The 16,741-nt window shown below is 36.5% G+C and overlaps 1 protein-coding gene across 2 annotated transcripts in view; it reads left to right on the forward strand.

Annotated features, from left to right (window-relative positions):
• Nucleotides 1-16,741, forward strand: part of LOC126353980 (NGFI-A-binding protein homolog) — a 363,923-nt gene that overhangs the window by 328,956 nt on the left and 18,226 nt on the right. Inside the window, exons 6-11 of one of the 2 annotated variants that reach the window (XM_050003286.1) lie at nt 380-514; nt 3,225-3,358; nt 7,323-7,458; nt 9,065-9,279; nt 10,786-10,897; nt 16,020-16,118. In XM_050003286.1, coding sequence (XP_049859243.1) covers nt 380-514; nt 3,225-3,358; nt 7,323-7,458; nt 9,065-9,279; nt 10,786-10,897; nt 16,020-16,118 — 831 coding nt within the window. The remainder of the gene's footprint in view (nt 1-379; nt 515-3,224; nt 3,359-7,322; nt 7,459-9,064; nt 9,280-10,785; nt 10,898-16,019; nt 16,119-16,741) is intronic. The other variant, XM_050003292.1, reaches the window with a different exon arrangement.

A 16,741-nucleotide genomic window follows, 5' to 3' on the forward strand; every position in this document is an offset into this window, starting at 1 on the left:
TTTCAGATGGCGAAGACAGCAAGAGTGATCCAATGGCATTGTAAAACAGTTATTATGATTACATTAAAATATTTAATCAAATTATTGAGGGTGGGGGCAGAAGAAGACCTGGAGAGAGAGAGAGAGAGAGAGAGAGAGAGAGAGAGAGAGAGAGAGAGAGAGAGAGAGTTTACTTTAGATGCGATCAACTTTGATGTCTTTTCAAACTTCATCTATGTTACTTAGACACAGTTGTCAAATCCACAGATATACCATCATCTAATGTTGTAAGTATAACTTTGTACATTTTCACAAATTTGTTACACAATATGGGCACTAATCTGTTTCCATTTTTTATGAATATGGAGTGTGCATTTGGACCTGTGTGAAGCAGTAGTAGTGGGCTGTGTTGCAGCATGTGCTCAGCATGGCGGAGGATGACCCAAGGAGGATGGAAGAGATCAGGAAATACGCAGCCATATATGGCCGCTTTGACTGCAAGCGCAAGCCTGAGAAGCCTCTAACACTACATGAGGTGAGTAACCAAACTTGCTCTTGCAATTAATTCAATTTTGTTTGACATTGGGTGAGACAAAAATGAGCTTGACCATCGACATGGCATAAAGAATTCTGGAAGAATCAGATAAAGCTTTAAAAGCATTGTATAAGGTGTATGATGTCTATGTTGATATATTATATTGCAGTAAGGAAATAAGTTGAAAAATTAGAGTACAGCAAGGAAAGTATTTCCACATCCACTGGATTTTCAACTGGACTGAACAAGTCTAACACTTATGAAGTGTGAAAGAAAGGTCAAAGCCAATGTAGATAAAAGTTCTCTTAACATAATTTTTAGAGTAACGTGGCTTATTAATTTGAATTTTTTGTATTTTTGTGGACTGCTATAGAGAAGTGAAAGTAAAGTATTGGGTGGAAATATGCTGATTCAGTGCCATCAAATATAAACTAATCCACATTATGAAAGAAGTTAAACACTTACAAAGTAAAATGACAGTACAAAAGATTTTGTTTACACTTACTAAGAAGTGTGACTGGGAACTGAGTGGGTTAGTGTCAGTCTGCAACTGCAAAGATCCATGGATCAGTTCTCAGCCAGTATTAATTTTTTTTAACTCCTGTCACTTATGATTTCTTTCAATTTTTGAAATGATTCACATACAAGAAAAATGCAGAGTTTCTCCTCTGGCACAGTACAACAAGTACATCCCTCTGTAGCTGGCTGGGTAAATCAGTTGAAAAGTCAGAGGAAGACAAGGACATACCACCTCTAGAAGGAACATGCCAAGAAAGGTCCTATGGTACTTAAACCAACTTTGATCCTGATGTCAGCTGTACTTTACCCCAACATGAAAGAGAGTTGCAGTTTTCCACAGTATGATAGGAATCACAACATTGGATTACATGACATGAAGATCATTGTGTCTAATACAAGACTACTGTATATAAAAGGAAGGTACCATTATCACTTACATACATATATGATGTATAGGAACTGGCTGAAATGCGTAGGTTAAAGACATTTCTATTCATTTCAGAAGTGTCATATAGTAGGCCTACATAAAACTTACGGGCATGCCCATAAATATTGATTACAAACTGACCAAAGTGGAATAGTGCATTTCAATACGGAATAATGATTATGACTCCAAAGCTTTGGTTCCAGTTGTCATAGTATACAAGTAGAAGATATGCTCATTATACCATGTGCTGTAACAGATTCAGCTACAACAACCCCGCAAATTCTTCAATCAATGAAGGCATTAATAGCATCTTTGGTATCATAAAGGGCCATTCAGAGGTGACGATATGAAGCTGGCTCCAATCAAGATGTTTACTATCAAGTCTGCATTATGTGGTGCCAACAATGTGAGTACTGGAAATAGGATCGCATCATTGTGCCTTCCCAAGTGAGTCATGCTTCATAGCAGGCCACAACACTGGTTATTTGAGAATGTGACTACGATCAAGTCACTGTAACAATCCTGTCCATTTCATACTATGATAGATTAGATTTACACTTGCAGCTACAGTGTGCAACCCAACTAGTTATTGCACAAGAGCCTCTGTAGTGTATATGGACTGTTGATTGAAAGCCAAGTGTGACTTAAGTTTGATTGCATTAACTTGTGTTTGCTATTTAACTGGTGCTCCAGTATCTCAAACTAAACTTAGAGTCTCACGTAAACCACTTTTTAAAATCTCATGTATTTACCGTTTACTGTGTATCTGTATTATGGAAACATGTTGCCAAAGTTGTTTTGACCATGCTGCAGAAGTTTCACTAGAAAGCCCTTGTACCTCCTGCACACAGTCCCAATATCTCCCCATAATTTTGAAGCCCTGAAGAAAGACATTGCTGCCCATTGATTGTTTTAAAGATGAAGAGGTGCATGCCTGCATACAGTCATTTTTCCATGAAGGCATTGGTCATGTCTCACAGTGCGATACATTTATTAATAGTTTTGGTGATTACTTCTGAAATAATAAACAGGTTACTTACATTTTTCCCATTGTCTCATATCCATTTGACTGCCCCTTATAAGAGCAATAACTGAGGTAAAGATGTGCAGAGAATCTTTACTGTCATATATTGACCTGTGCAAAGTGGTGCAATGCTTAGTACCAGTGGACTTGCTTTCAGGAGGATGACTACTCAAATTCGCATCCTGCCATCCCGGTTCAAGTTTCTTGTTATTTCCCTAAATCACTTAAGACAAAATGCTGGGATGCTTCCTTTGAAGGAGTATGGCTGATTTCCTTCTCCATTCTTTCCTAATCTGAGCTTGTGCTCAGTTTCTAATACCCTCACTATCATTGAGTTGTTAATCACTAGTCTTTCTTTTATTTTTGAATATCTGATGCCACAGACTGCTTATGTAGGTAAGAGGGCCAATAGAAATACCAGTACATTGGCATTCTGCAACAGGATAATGTTGCCTGCCCCCCCTCCCCCCTCAGTGTCTGTAAAGATGATCCTCATGACACACCTTGGTCTGGCCCCGGACCTTCTGTGAGTAGGACATTATGTGGGACCAGCTAGGATGGTGAATGTTTCAGAAGCAACATCCTTCAAACAATCTTACTTGTGCTGTGCTTTTGGCTTTAATAAATATTGTTTGGACTTTTATATGCAGTATTGTAGTATCCTTGCTGGGAAACATATGTATATCGCCTGCACTGTTTCAAGATAATTGTGAGATGAATGCTGTTTCTGTGTGTGATAGGTGTCAGTGAATGAGGCAGCAGCACAGATCTGCAGGTACATGCCAGCACTGCTCACCAGGAGGGATGAGCTGTTCCCTCTGGCACGACAAGTTGTACGTGACTCTGGCTACCACTACAGCAAGGGTCACTCCAAGTAGGTCCACATATATTACTCTTTTACAAAGCATACTCTCTGTAAAGGTATCTAAAAACTGCTCACTTTAACAATATTGTGCCTAGACTTAGGAATAAAGTTTTTACACTCGGCCTATTTTATTTTCAATATTTTACTGATAAATTTCTTACCAACTGGTTACATGAAAAGCACACATTTATACACATTATATAGCCAATGTTGTGTGGCTTAGTGGGTAAGGGTATCTAAGACTACAAACGAGAGTTGTAACACTAACTATTCTACTAAGTGTGACTACGGTAGTTTTCCTAGTAGTTTTGGTCAGTTACGGTGTACCCAGTATATTAGGTGAGTTGCATACTTATTAGGCATTACTGCATTTCAATCTCTTTGTTTGCATATGTGATCTAGCAAGATTCCCGTAGAAACAGGATGTGGTGAACTGCCTAGAAGTTGAGTGAAGATATATAAAGGGCCAGTAACCAATGGCACATTTTTGATTTACATAGTTATCCTCCTGTCTACTACTTAAAAATAAACAGAATTTATAGCAAAATTAAAATTGCCAATGTTTAATTCAGGTTTTATTTAAAAATGGTTAATTTGTAACATGAAACAGAGGGACTTTGTAGTAAAAATAAATACAAATTTATCATACAATACTAGAAGATGCAATTTCCTCAAAATAGATAAAATAAGAAACTGTAAATATATATCAAAAATCACTTCAATACTTTGTTGAATTTATATAAAACATATTTCCATTATTTATACAAAAATTTTACATTTACCAGTGATAAACAGGAAACTTTTGCTTTTCATCATGATGAATGTTCTGTTCAATACAAAATAAACTGCATTTCTGTACTTCTGTCAAAAGTAACTGCTGTGGTTAGATAAAAACACAGATATTACATAATCAACTAACTTTTATTACTTATAAAATGCAATCTTTATTGTGTGAGGATGTAAAATACACACTGGGCTTAAATGAATGATGTGCAGTTCTAATTGTGTGCAAAACAAATGACCAGACAATCCAAAAACAAGAGAACTTGTAAGCTCCCAGTTTCTACATTCGTTTATGTTTCATTCCCTAACAATGTTACCAATACTGCTGGTAATGCTACCATTTACTACATCATTTATGTACTGTGGCCACAGCTTATGAAACATAGTTTTGGAAGAGCACAACTCTATTACAAAAGCATCTATTGTCAATTATTCCTCTGTCTTTACCCTCTGATAATAAATTTGTAAATGCAAAAAAAAAAAAAAAAAAAGGCAGTTTGCACTGGAATCCATGTTAACACTGTAGGCCTCTTTATAAGTGGCTGGGTAAGTCAGTTCAACAGTTCGAGGAAGGTCTGAATTACAACCTCCAGTAGAGAAATTCCTATTAGAGCACTGTGGTGTTCAAGCATACTTACAAGTTGAGGACAGCTTTACCTTATTGAAAACTTAAAAGAAATTGGATTACTCAAAAATAAAAATACAACAAAGATACATGTTGTTACTTGTCTGAGAGCACATATTTCATCAGTTGTTAGCCAAATATGACTACTACCTGATTTCAATGTTCTGATTTTTTCTTTAAAGTTTATTTACTATCATAATACATGTGCTGCTGTTCGAGCAAAACTGTTCTGGTATGTGACCACCTGGTACACTTGTTCCTTAGTGGACATGTCTACAGGCCATGTCACAGTATGTGAGTAGTGACTGTTTACATAGCTCTGAACAGCTGTAACTGCATCAGTAAATACATGTTACAGTGGGTATTGGAGGTGAATATAGGCCCTATTCTGATAAACAGCATTTTGTTTATAGGTTGGTGATTTGAAATATAAAGGAGGAATATCATTTGGTATAATAAAGATACCCAAAATGTCAGTGTGTGGATGAAAAGTAACTGGAATGAATTTATTGTCACCTATGTGATCACAGAGCTCTTTCTCCAAATGCACAGTATAGGATGGCTGGGAAACACCAAGTCCAATGAGGAATACACTATTCTTTCCTACTGCCATTCCTAGGTGACTCATCACGCTACATTAATGAGTGGAGACTATCCCAGGAACTACTTCTTTATCCAAATAATTTCCAAGCATAATTCTGATGACCTTCCAACCTTCTTATGTGATAACATTTAGTAAAAAGCAGCAAATGACAAGTGTAATGAACTGGAGTTGCAATAGACACATTAATGCATTTTCTGACTAAAACTTGTATAGATATTTCTTCACATTTTTACATGGAGAATTGGTCACTATTTTGGATGAACCTGGCAATTCTTGGTTTCCAATATAAAAAGAACTTTGATGTGGGAGACGAGGAATGCAAATTCTCTGATTAGCCTGATGATTAATGACAGTCTTGTAATAGAGTTTTGGCCCTCCTGATGCACAAATAACAGCTGAAACTATCATCGTATGGATGTATAAGTCTTCCATACATCGCCAGAGGCAGGTGGCACTAGAAGACTACATTTCTGTCACACATCTCCTGTAGATTACTAGGTGATGCTCTATGGTATATAAATTCAGAAAGGTGCTCAGTGACAATGCTGATGTGGCTGGTGGCTTTGTTATCTGGTGAATTTTGAGTCCGGGGCTTAGCACTAAAACTAAAAGGGAACTGTGCTGCTGAACCATACCATATCAAATAGTGAAAACATCAGTCATGGAAGGATGTATAATTCACCTACACAAAGCTTGTGCCTGTAACAACAACTATTTATTTTCAGTGTAAGTAATGTTAATAAGATGCATCCATCATTCTTAACAGTTAAGAGCCGTGTGCATGGAACAAAGTAACAAGACCAAAGCAGCTCATTTTTAGTATTGTTGTGTGTGCATATGAGGAGCGAGAATAAGATCAGCCACACCATTTTCCATTAGCTCTTTATATTCAACTAGCCACCACTCTTGTACACTGCAAGCAAAACAATGCATAATGATACCCGTTTTGCCTGGCTTGGTTGAGATGTAAACAATATTAATAATACTGATGAATCTATAGCTGTAATAGTGGCTTCTTTGAGAGCCACAAATGCTGCAGAGGCCCTGCTGAAAGCCCCCCCCCCCCCCCCCCCCCCCCGGCATAACAGTGCCACCAACTATAGGCCTGTGTACATACAAAGGTGCATATCTTGAGCAGACATTGTCTTCAAATGTCTCATTACATGACTAATGGTTCACTGCAACAGGCTGTGTAAAATATGTATAATTAATCTGCCATGAGGCAGCAGTGGCCTATCTAAGGATCATCTGCCACAGAAATAAACTGACCAATGAAATATGTAATTCTAAGATGGCTTCTCATCTCTTTGTGGTGATTTACACTGATGCTGCATGAAAGAGTCTCTTAACAATAAGTTAAAGACACTGTTGCTCTGATATTCTTCCTGTGATATTTGCACTCTCTCTATGAAACATATCTCTTGATCTATTTAACATTACTAGAAGACACTTCAAGTCAGGAATAATGTCACTATCTCATTGGTAACCATTAACAAACTATATTTGATGTATCCAGAAGGTAGAGTTAATTTTTCATTGTCAGACTGATATTTCTCTTGTAAAATCTTTAATTATTCCTGGCTATCATTAATATTTCTGTAGCACCCTCCCCAAATCTGGCCCATAAACTAGTTATCTAAATGATAACCTGTTCCATAATATTAGTTTTGTTTTTTTAGGACTATACTTCATATCATGTTTGGGTATATGCTTGCTAAATAAAGTATCTGTTTATGGCACTGTAAATTGATAAACTGGTATACGTGCAAAAAAGTTGTTGATATTATGAAAAAGAATTCATTATTTCACTTGTTTCTCATCCCTTAACATTTTCTGTGAATTCTGTATACAGGTATTGTGCTGGTAACTTTAAACCTACATGAGTTAATACTGTGTGATCTTTAATATTATTATGTATGTAATGACTAAGGAGAGCTATACACAACATGATCTTTTTGTAGCCTGTCTGCTTGCTTGCGTCCACATTCTGGTAGAACCAGCAATGGGGATGAGAACCACAGCAGCAAGAGACCTCGTTTATCACCTTCACCTGCAGATCTCTCTGACCATGATTCACAGGGCAGGCTTCGACGACAGGTACGTGATCTAAACAAACAGTAGACTTTATTGTTGAGAGACTGCCTTCTTAATTCAGCCATAAATGACACTGATTTCTCAGTCATTTCACTTACAATGTGAGGAATCTAGGGGATTGAAAATGACATGAACAGAGTAAATCATTTCAGTCTAAATTAACATGATTTCAATTTTAATTAATTAGCATGTTACTCCTAGTAACTTCTGCCATTCATTACCAATTGAGAAGTAATGGAAGCTGTAGCTGGGTGGTTCATAGGTTTTCCATATTCATATCTGAAAGATGGAAAAATACCTAAATAAAACACTAATAAACAACAAACAATGGAAAGCCCAAGACAGAATAACAATGATAAGGAAAGGCTAGATTGCTCTTCACCTCACAGAAGGGGCATTGAGTTGCAGACAGGCACAACAAGTAGGTGTACTAGAAATGTTCAAGCTTTTGGACAAAGATATTGCTTAGAAGTAGAGCTCACACAAATTCACACAATAATTACTCCCTCACACATAGCTGCTGTCTTCAAGCACCAAGGCCTGGATATTACATGAGCAGCAATCTGCTGGGGGAGTAGTGAGGTAAGGAGGACGCATGCGACACATAGGGGAAGAATAATAGGAAAAGGGCAAGGATGGACAAAGTTCTGGTGCTGCTGGTGGGAGCATGCAGGATGTGGTGGGGACAGGACTGGGCTGCTAGTTGCAGCATCAGGAGAATGCACTGGGTGGAAGGGAGGGGGGGGGGGGGGGGGGGAAGCAACAAGGGGGCTCGAAGAGAAATAGAAAAATGCATGTATTGTAGTGGGAGCAGGATCAGGGAAGGGAATAGGCAGATGGAGGGCAGGGACAAGTGAAAGTTAAAGCTGGGGGGTTATGGAAACGAAGGATATGTAGTAGGCAGAGTTCCCACCTGTTCAGTTCTGAAAAGCTGATGTCAGTGGGAAAAATCCAGATGACATTAGTTTTGAAGCTGTCATTAAACCAAACCACATCACGTTGGGTGGGATGATCAGCAACTGCCATTCATGCAAAAAGACAGCTCATCAGAATACAGCACAGTGATTGTAGCTAAGTTTGTATATCACATGGCTGCTTTCACAGGTAGCCCTGCCTCTGATGGGATTAGAGATGCCAGTGACAGGAGTGGAGTAAGTGGCAGTGAGCAGGATGTATGATACAGATCTTGCTTGCATCTAGGTCTGTTGCAGGGAGAAGAGCCATGAGGCAAGGAGTTGGGAGAAGGGGTGGAGTAGGGCAGACAATTCAGTATCCTTGTCTGGTTAATGAAATAATTTAATATGGTATAGAACATACACAATTTTGTGCTTCTCATTTATAATTAGATTATTATCCTGATTCTATCACATTTTGTACTGTTACATCATGAAAATAAGAATCAATCACAGTCATTACCATAAAATCTTACCTTTTCATTCATACAGACATCAAGTGATGGGGACATATTTAAGATGCAAAGATTTTATAACTCATAAATTGAAGACAGATAATTTATCTGAATCTCTTTTTCTTATTCTCCTCTCCAAAACAAATAATATTTAATGATAATCATAAATAATTCTTTTCCTTTTTTCCTTTGATTTATTAGGAGAGGTTGGAGCAAATAGCAGATGAATTAAGAAGTTTGGCAGAGCGTTCAGAAGAACTTGTTGCTGCTGCACAGCAAGTGCGTGATACAGGCTCAGAAGATCATGTTGCTTTGCGCTCACTGCAGCAACAACTGGAATTAGTACAGAGCAGACAAACCCAGTTGTTAGCTGAGCAGGGGGAGCTCAGTTCACGGCACCAACACAACACATTCAGGTATGTCAGATGTATTTTGCCTTATGCAGCACACATCAAATGCTAATCAGTTTCAATTAACCTCTATTGTGGGTGGTAATGTTACCATATGAAATGAGGAAAAAATTTATTTATGTTATATTTGAGACAGAAACAACAACCTACAGGTTAAAACCCAAAGAATTTGTAACAATTATCATACAAAAAATGCATAATGCCTGCCGTTGCAGACTACACTAATGACTAATTATCATTAATACAAGACTCCACATTCATAAAATTGTTTGATACTGTAATTATATGACCTGTAAATGAAAATTAAATAGACACTTTTATACCCTTACTGATACCACAATTCCCACAGCTCTGCACTTAAAAATATCCCTAATTTTGTTGACTTGCAAACAAATTTGATAGTTCATTCTGAATACCTTCTCTTCACGATTACTCAGGTATAATTTTCTAAGGTAATACACTACAAATCACTGAAGCAGTTATATTACAAAAACAAACAATAAAAATGTTGTGTAACATACAAAGCCCAGCCACTTGTATGGTCCTCTTTGAGTTTGTTAAAGTTCTCATTTTATATTACAGTTTGTCATTTCTGTCATTTGTAATTCATAATACATCACTTTATGATGAATAGTGCCATATAGTATAGTCATGAAGGTTAACAAATTGTGCACAAGTGTAAGATAGAAAATAAGGAATTATGAAGATAACTTTAAAGTCAGTTAACCACATTTGCATAAGCCCATGTTTGTACACTATTGAAATAATTACTTCTCTTTTTAAAAGAGTTACAAGGTAGAAACCTCCCTTCTAATCAAACAAGATGTCTTGAGCCATTTCAAGAATTTGCAGTACACAGCAAAATATTTTAGAAATAAGATACATGTACTGAACTGGTGATACTTACTTGTTAGTGTAGCATTAAGAGGTAGGCAATAATGGTTTCTCTTTTGTAATGTGTTCCTTGGCCCGTATCTGAAAGTTCACCACAATTATGACACCTGATTGTTACATGCTTATTACTACATGTTACTGTTCCTCAGTACATATTCTTCAATTCATTGTTAACACTTGACAAGATAAGTCTTGCAGTTTCCCATACATCACTCAGTATGCCTTAATCATAGGAATAAGACTTTTGTTTCATGCATATATTGCAACTGCACTACACATGCCCAAGATTGTTCACACTTTCAAAATATAATGAATAGGAAAGGTGATTGAGACTATCCATGAAAATCATAACAGTTTGACACCTTACATAGTCATCAAAATATTTTGGGCAAAAATAAAATATTAACTTGGCTGGACACCTGAAAATGTATCATCTATCAATGGAGCCAAGAAGAACTTAGAAACAAACTAAATAATACCTGTCACAGGAATATATAGATCATTAGTCAGTAATAAGTTTCTATTAATCTTATATATGGTAAATAATTTATTTACTTTCTCTAAATTTGAAGGATTCCTAATTTATAATAGCTCATGCTATACTTCTGGTTATGACAGGTCTTTTAGATCAAGAAGTGGAAAAGGATCATCCTGTTTTGATTCTGAACGTCCTGACACTGATGACACCGATTCTCAGTTTTCCTTCAGCAATGTTAGTTCGCCATCACAAGTAAGACAATCTTCCACAAACTCTTTGTTATTTTATTCATTCCTATAGCAACTATTCATAACATCTTGCACATAAACAAATTATTGATAAGCATATAACACTCTTTATATTATTATTACTATCCCGTACAGAAAAATTAAACATTTTATAATTTTATTGACTGCAGTACAGTTTTCTGACCTGTGCTTGCCTTCAGCAGGCAATGTTCCACCACTACTGATAGACACATATCAAAGTGAAAACACTAATTCTAGCTTTCAAAATTATTCTTTACGTCTGCATCTACATACATACTCCCACAAGTTACGATCTATACTACTATATAAAGGCAAGTCGTAGTTTAACATTGTTACCAAAAAGCTCAAGAAGTTCTTTACAGATTTACATCAGATTTTTACATGTTTCTTGAGTTTATACATGATACTCTAATAAATGTTTCAGGTCGACATAGGCTACAATTTTTAATACATATATACGAAGGGAAAAGGTTTCTTTACCAATTATCTCAGAAAGTTAATGACCAATTTACTTCAAATTTTTACATTATAGTGCTATAAACATTCAACAAAAACAGTCAATTTTTGAAAATATAATGTAATTGGATAGATAAAAAATCTACTCATCAAGTGGTGGCAGAAGGGTTGAAGGGCAAGGGAGAGTGACTGGAGAGATCTCGGAAAAGGGGTAGATTTGGAAAAAGTCACCCACGCAGCAGGTAAGGGGAGACTTACCAGATGGGATGAGAAGGAAAGGCTGGTTGTTGGATGACAGTCCCCAACAATCAGTCTTTTCTTCTCACCCCATCTGGTAAGTCTCACCTCACCAGCAGTTCTGAGTGACTTATCCTAAATTTACCCTTTTTCCTAGAGTTTGGTCTTTTCCTTCACCTGTTCTTCCTTTCCTTTCAACCCCTCTGCCAGAAGAAATAGCCACTGGCTCCGAAAGCTTGCCTAATTATAACCTCCTTTTACATGCGTGTTCTGCTGCCCCTTGGTGAGTAGATTTTATATCTATCTTATAAACATTTAGATAGGCATTGGCTACATACTTTTTATATGTATGGTACGTGAATGTGTATAAAAAATCTGTTCTTGTAAATGAAGGCAAGTTGTAGTTTAATGTTATTAACAAATACCTTGAAAAGCTATTGAGTGATTTGCTTCAAATTTTTACGTAATATTCTAATAACCGTTCAGGTGGTCATATGTCAAATATTAGACAATGTGTGTGTGTGTGTGTTTCTTCAAATTTTGTACACAATACTCTTTTTTTTAAACAAAAGATGGACTTAGATAACACTTTTTTAAAATATATGTTATATTAATATGTATACTTTATATGTATAAAGGGGAAATAGTGTTAGCAAAAATCTTGAAATGTTCTTGTCCAATTTATTTCATATTTCTACACAGTACCCCAATGCACACTTGAAAAGACATAGACCATATGTTTTTATTATATATACATATGTCTACACTACTATAGAAGGACAAGGCATTGTTTAACATTGTTAACATAAATCTTGAAAAGTTCCTGATGGACGTACTCAAATTTTTACATGATACTTTGCTAAACATTCAGATGGGCAGAGGCCGCATATTTTTAAAAATATATATTCTATATAAACACATGTGTAATGTACAAGAAGGAAACACTGTTATCAAAAATCTTGAAAAGTTCTTTCCTATTTACTTCAAATTTTCACATGATACTCTACTAACATTTGGATGGTTGTGGGCTATATATTTTTTAAAACATCCATAGTATGTAAATATACATCTATACAATACAATAGGCAAATGTTGTTGGCAAAAATCTCAAAAATTCTCCATCATTTTACTTCAAATCTTTCACAACACTTTAAGGAACATTCAGAGAGACATAAGCTATATATTTTTTTAAACAACACTGTACATGTTTTATATTAAACTGACTGTGAGAAGAAAATGCTGTGCTGTGAAAATGCATGGTTTAATTTTCTTTCTCATAGTCAGTTTTACATATGGTGTCATGGTATTTAAACCATCTCCTTATGTATAATTTTAAACAAAATTTGCATACATAACAGTTCAAATGGTTTGGACGACTTAAAGTGTTGAAGTATGTATGTGAACTTCCACTTCTTTTCCGAGATGACTTGAGATCCTCGGCCGACCTTCCTTGCTGGTTAGCCTGCTGCTGCAAAAACTCTTTCACTTCTTCTCCAAGGTATGCTGCTAGGTACAGGAATTTCTTAAGACTCTTTCTACGTATAAAAATAAGTAGAAATGCCAAGTTTCATTTGCTTCAATTAACGACGTGTATTTAAACATCAGAAATTTTACAAATTCCACACTTCACATAAATAAATACTGTTTCGTAAGCCCCTCATGTCTCCAAGCATTAGAAACAAAATAAGCTACATATGAGAGAAAGTTGGCTTAAAAACCATGTCTATTCTCAATATGAGATCAGAATACAAGTCTTCCCTTCACCAAGGCTAAGACAAAAGTTATTAATGGTTCTTTTTCAACTGTTCACATTACTATAACAATGGTCAAAATGCAATTAGAACAGAGTAGCATAAACACTCCATGGTTCTTCTGTCCACTTCCACTAAACTTCCATGGATCGACCAACAAGTACTTGTCGGTGCAGTTTGACCACTACATCTAAATTCTGCTTGCAACTCATTTCCAACCTGTAAACTCAAACATGTGATGTGCAGTAGGTAGGATACCACTCTCTCACACTCATATCTAAAATACCATGTGTTTGAGATGGTAGAAGGCCGAGTTCTTCTAGAATTTATGCAGAAAATCAACTCTGAGGGATAATACAGAACAACACATTGTGTAATGATTCGACACAGTGTGTTGTTCTGTGTTATCCCTCAAAGTTGACTTTAACACAGAACAGGAAAGTTGACTTATGGTTTATTGAACAAAGAGAGAGGAAAGAAGGAGAAGAAGGAGATGAGCAGAGAGAGCAGGAGGAGTAAATGACAGAGAGAGAGAGAGAGAGAGAGAGAGAGAGAGAGAGAGAGAGAGTGAGAGAAAGACAGTAGGACAACAACAGAGAGACGAGAAGAAGGAGATGAGCATGGAGGGGGATGGGGGGGGGGGGAGATATTACAACATACATCCAATTCCCAAACATATTTAGAATTTGTGAAGCATTGCTAGGTTCACTAGTACTGTATGTGGTGGAAGGTACTTTGTGCCACTACTAGTCATTCCCTTTCCTGTTCCACTTGCCAATGGAGTGGGGGGAAAATTACTGTTGATATGCCTTCATAGAAGCTCTAACTTCTCTTTTCTTGTCTTCATGGTTGTTATATGAAATTTATGTTGGTGACAGTAGAGTTATTCTGCCGTGAGCTGCAAGTGCTGGTTCTCTAAATATTCTTGATAGTGTTCACAAAAACAGTGTTGTCTTCCCTCCAGGGTGTCACATTTGAGTTCACGAAGCATCTCCGTAATACCCACACATTGATCCAACCTACCATTAACAAATCTATCAGCACACCTCTGAATTTCTTCAGTGTTTTTCTGTAATCCAACCTGGTTGGATCCCAAACACTTGTGCAGTATTCAAGAATGGGCCACACCAGTATTCTTCATGTGATATCCTTTATAGATGCGCTGCACTTTCCTAAAATTCTCCCAATAAACCAAAGCCAACCATTCACTTTCCCTACAACTGACTTTACACATTTGTTCCATTAAATATCACTTTGCAATGTTATTCCTACATATTTCAACAATATTACTGTGTCAAGCAGTGCACCCCTAATCCTGGTTTTGAATATTACAGGATTGTTTTTTCTACTCACCTCCATTAACTTATATTTTTGTACATTTAGAGCAAGCTGCCATTTATCACATCAAACAGAAATTCTCCCTAAGTCATCCTGAATACCCTTACAGTCACTCAGTGATTAGACTTTCAAGGTACTATGTCATCAGCTAACAGTCGTCAATTGCCACCCATCTATCTGTCAGATCATTTACGTATATAGAGAACAAGAGTGGCCCTGTCGCACTTCACTGGGGCACTTTTGATAATACCTTTTCTCTGATGAACCGTCAAGGACAAAATACTCTGTTCTATTACTTACAAAGTCTTTGAGCCTCTGATGTATTCGGGAACCCATTCCATATGCTAGGAACTTCTATAGCAGTCTGCAGTGGGGGCACCATGTCAACCACCTTCCAGAAACCCAGGGCTATGGAATCTGTCTGCTGCCCTTCACCTGTGATATGCAGGGTATCACATGAGAAAAGGGCAAACTGGGGTTTGCACAAGTGATGCCTTTCTAAATCTGTGCTGATTTATAGACAGAAGCTTTTCTGCCTCAGGGAGGAAAGAGGGATATGTTGAAAAAGGTTAGAAAAGAGTGGCAGGTCATGGAATCCCAGTATGAGAGAGATCTGCTTGTTGTGATGATGAAGGGGAAGCAAATGTTTTATAGTTTTATCAAGTGATTTTTCCTTTTGATACACTATGTAATGAGTAATACTGTAATATTTTACTGTACACTGCCAGTAAACTTTATATGGTTTTGTAAGCAATAAATCTCTAAAGTATATAGTTTTCTTCTTTCAGAATGTGTGAACCTCATTTTACTTGTAATTTCTGTAGTGAAGGTTCTCTGGTGTACAAAATCACTGACTACTTTATTCTTATTTATGAAATTTTTAATAATTCATACAAAATTTACAGTGTTGTTCCTGGAAGGCCAGTGTTGTTCCTGGAAGGCTGAGGTCGCATTGTAATTTACTTTTGTACATGGTGCAGCAGTTTACTACCACCTTTTATAACTATGTTGTCATAATTTTCCTGCCAAGTTACCTAATGCTTTTCAACCTCATACATTATTGTTATTGACTGAATCTCTTAGTATTTGGTTTGCACTTGCACCTACTTAGTGTTAATTGAACTGAAGTAAAAAGGATATTGTAGCACGAGGAATGTGATATCTAGACATGACCCAGACTAATTGATCAGCATTACTAAGAAAGATGTTCCATTATTAAATAATCAGTTTCACACATTTAAGGCTGTGCATTTTAGCCATTTCCATCCATTGCTATTACCTTGTGTTCAGTTTTAAGTGTTCTGTTCGTAAAATGGTTTATAGGAGGTGAGTGACTCCAGAGACTCATCCGTTCGTGAAATTGAGGGAACAGGAGGAACAGAAATTAAAACAGAAAAGAATCCATGTAAGATTTCCAAGCAGGTAAGTCCATCTGAACTTCATTGTCCACCTTTTTTGTGGCATGAAGGTTTATTCATACAGAATGAATAATGACAATTAAAGATTTATTGTTGTGTGTAAGCATGTTATGCTTATGTATTACTCAGTTGACCCAGTTTTTCTCTGAGCAACTGTTTATCACACTCACTATGGACTGAAGTGTTGTGAGTAAATAGTTTTTGCTTCTTATGTACCTTTCCTTTCCTCATTAATCAACTCTGTAAGAAAGAGCATCATTATTGCAGAGGTCATATATTAAGGCACAGAGTAATTTTAATGGCGAGTTCTTGTTGCTACACGAAGGAAGTGCAGTCTTTTTTTACTTCTGCCACTATAGTTAGCTCTAGATACAATAAATGCAAGAGAAATGAATCTCCCATCTCTAATTTTTGTTTATGCACTGATGGCTGTTTTCCACATATTCTTTCTTTTGCGCATTTATAACTGCTGCCAGTCACTATCGATGATGATATCAAAATACTAGAAGTTCAAATATTTTAAAGAATAATAATTTTAGTATAGCAGTCTATTATAAACTAAACATTGTGTTTTCTTTTTTCTTGACATTATCATTCAGTGTATCCATAAACCACATCCATGCAAAT

This window comes from Schistocerca gregaria, chromosome 1 (genome assembly GCF_023897955.1).
Source record: "Schistocerca gregaria isolate iqSchGreg1 chromosome 1, iqSchGreg1.2, whole genome shotgun sequence".
Classification (NCBI taxonomy): domain Eukaryota; kingdom Metazoa; phylum Arthropoda; class Insecta; order Orthoptera; family Acrididae; genus Schistocerca; species Schistocerca gregaria.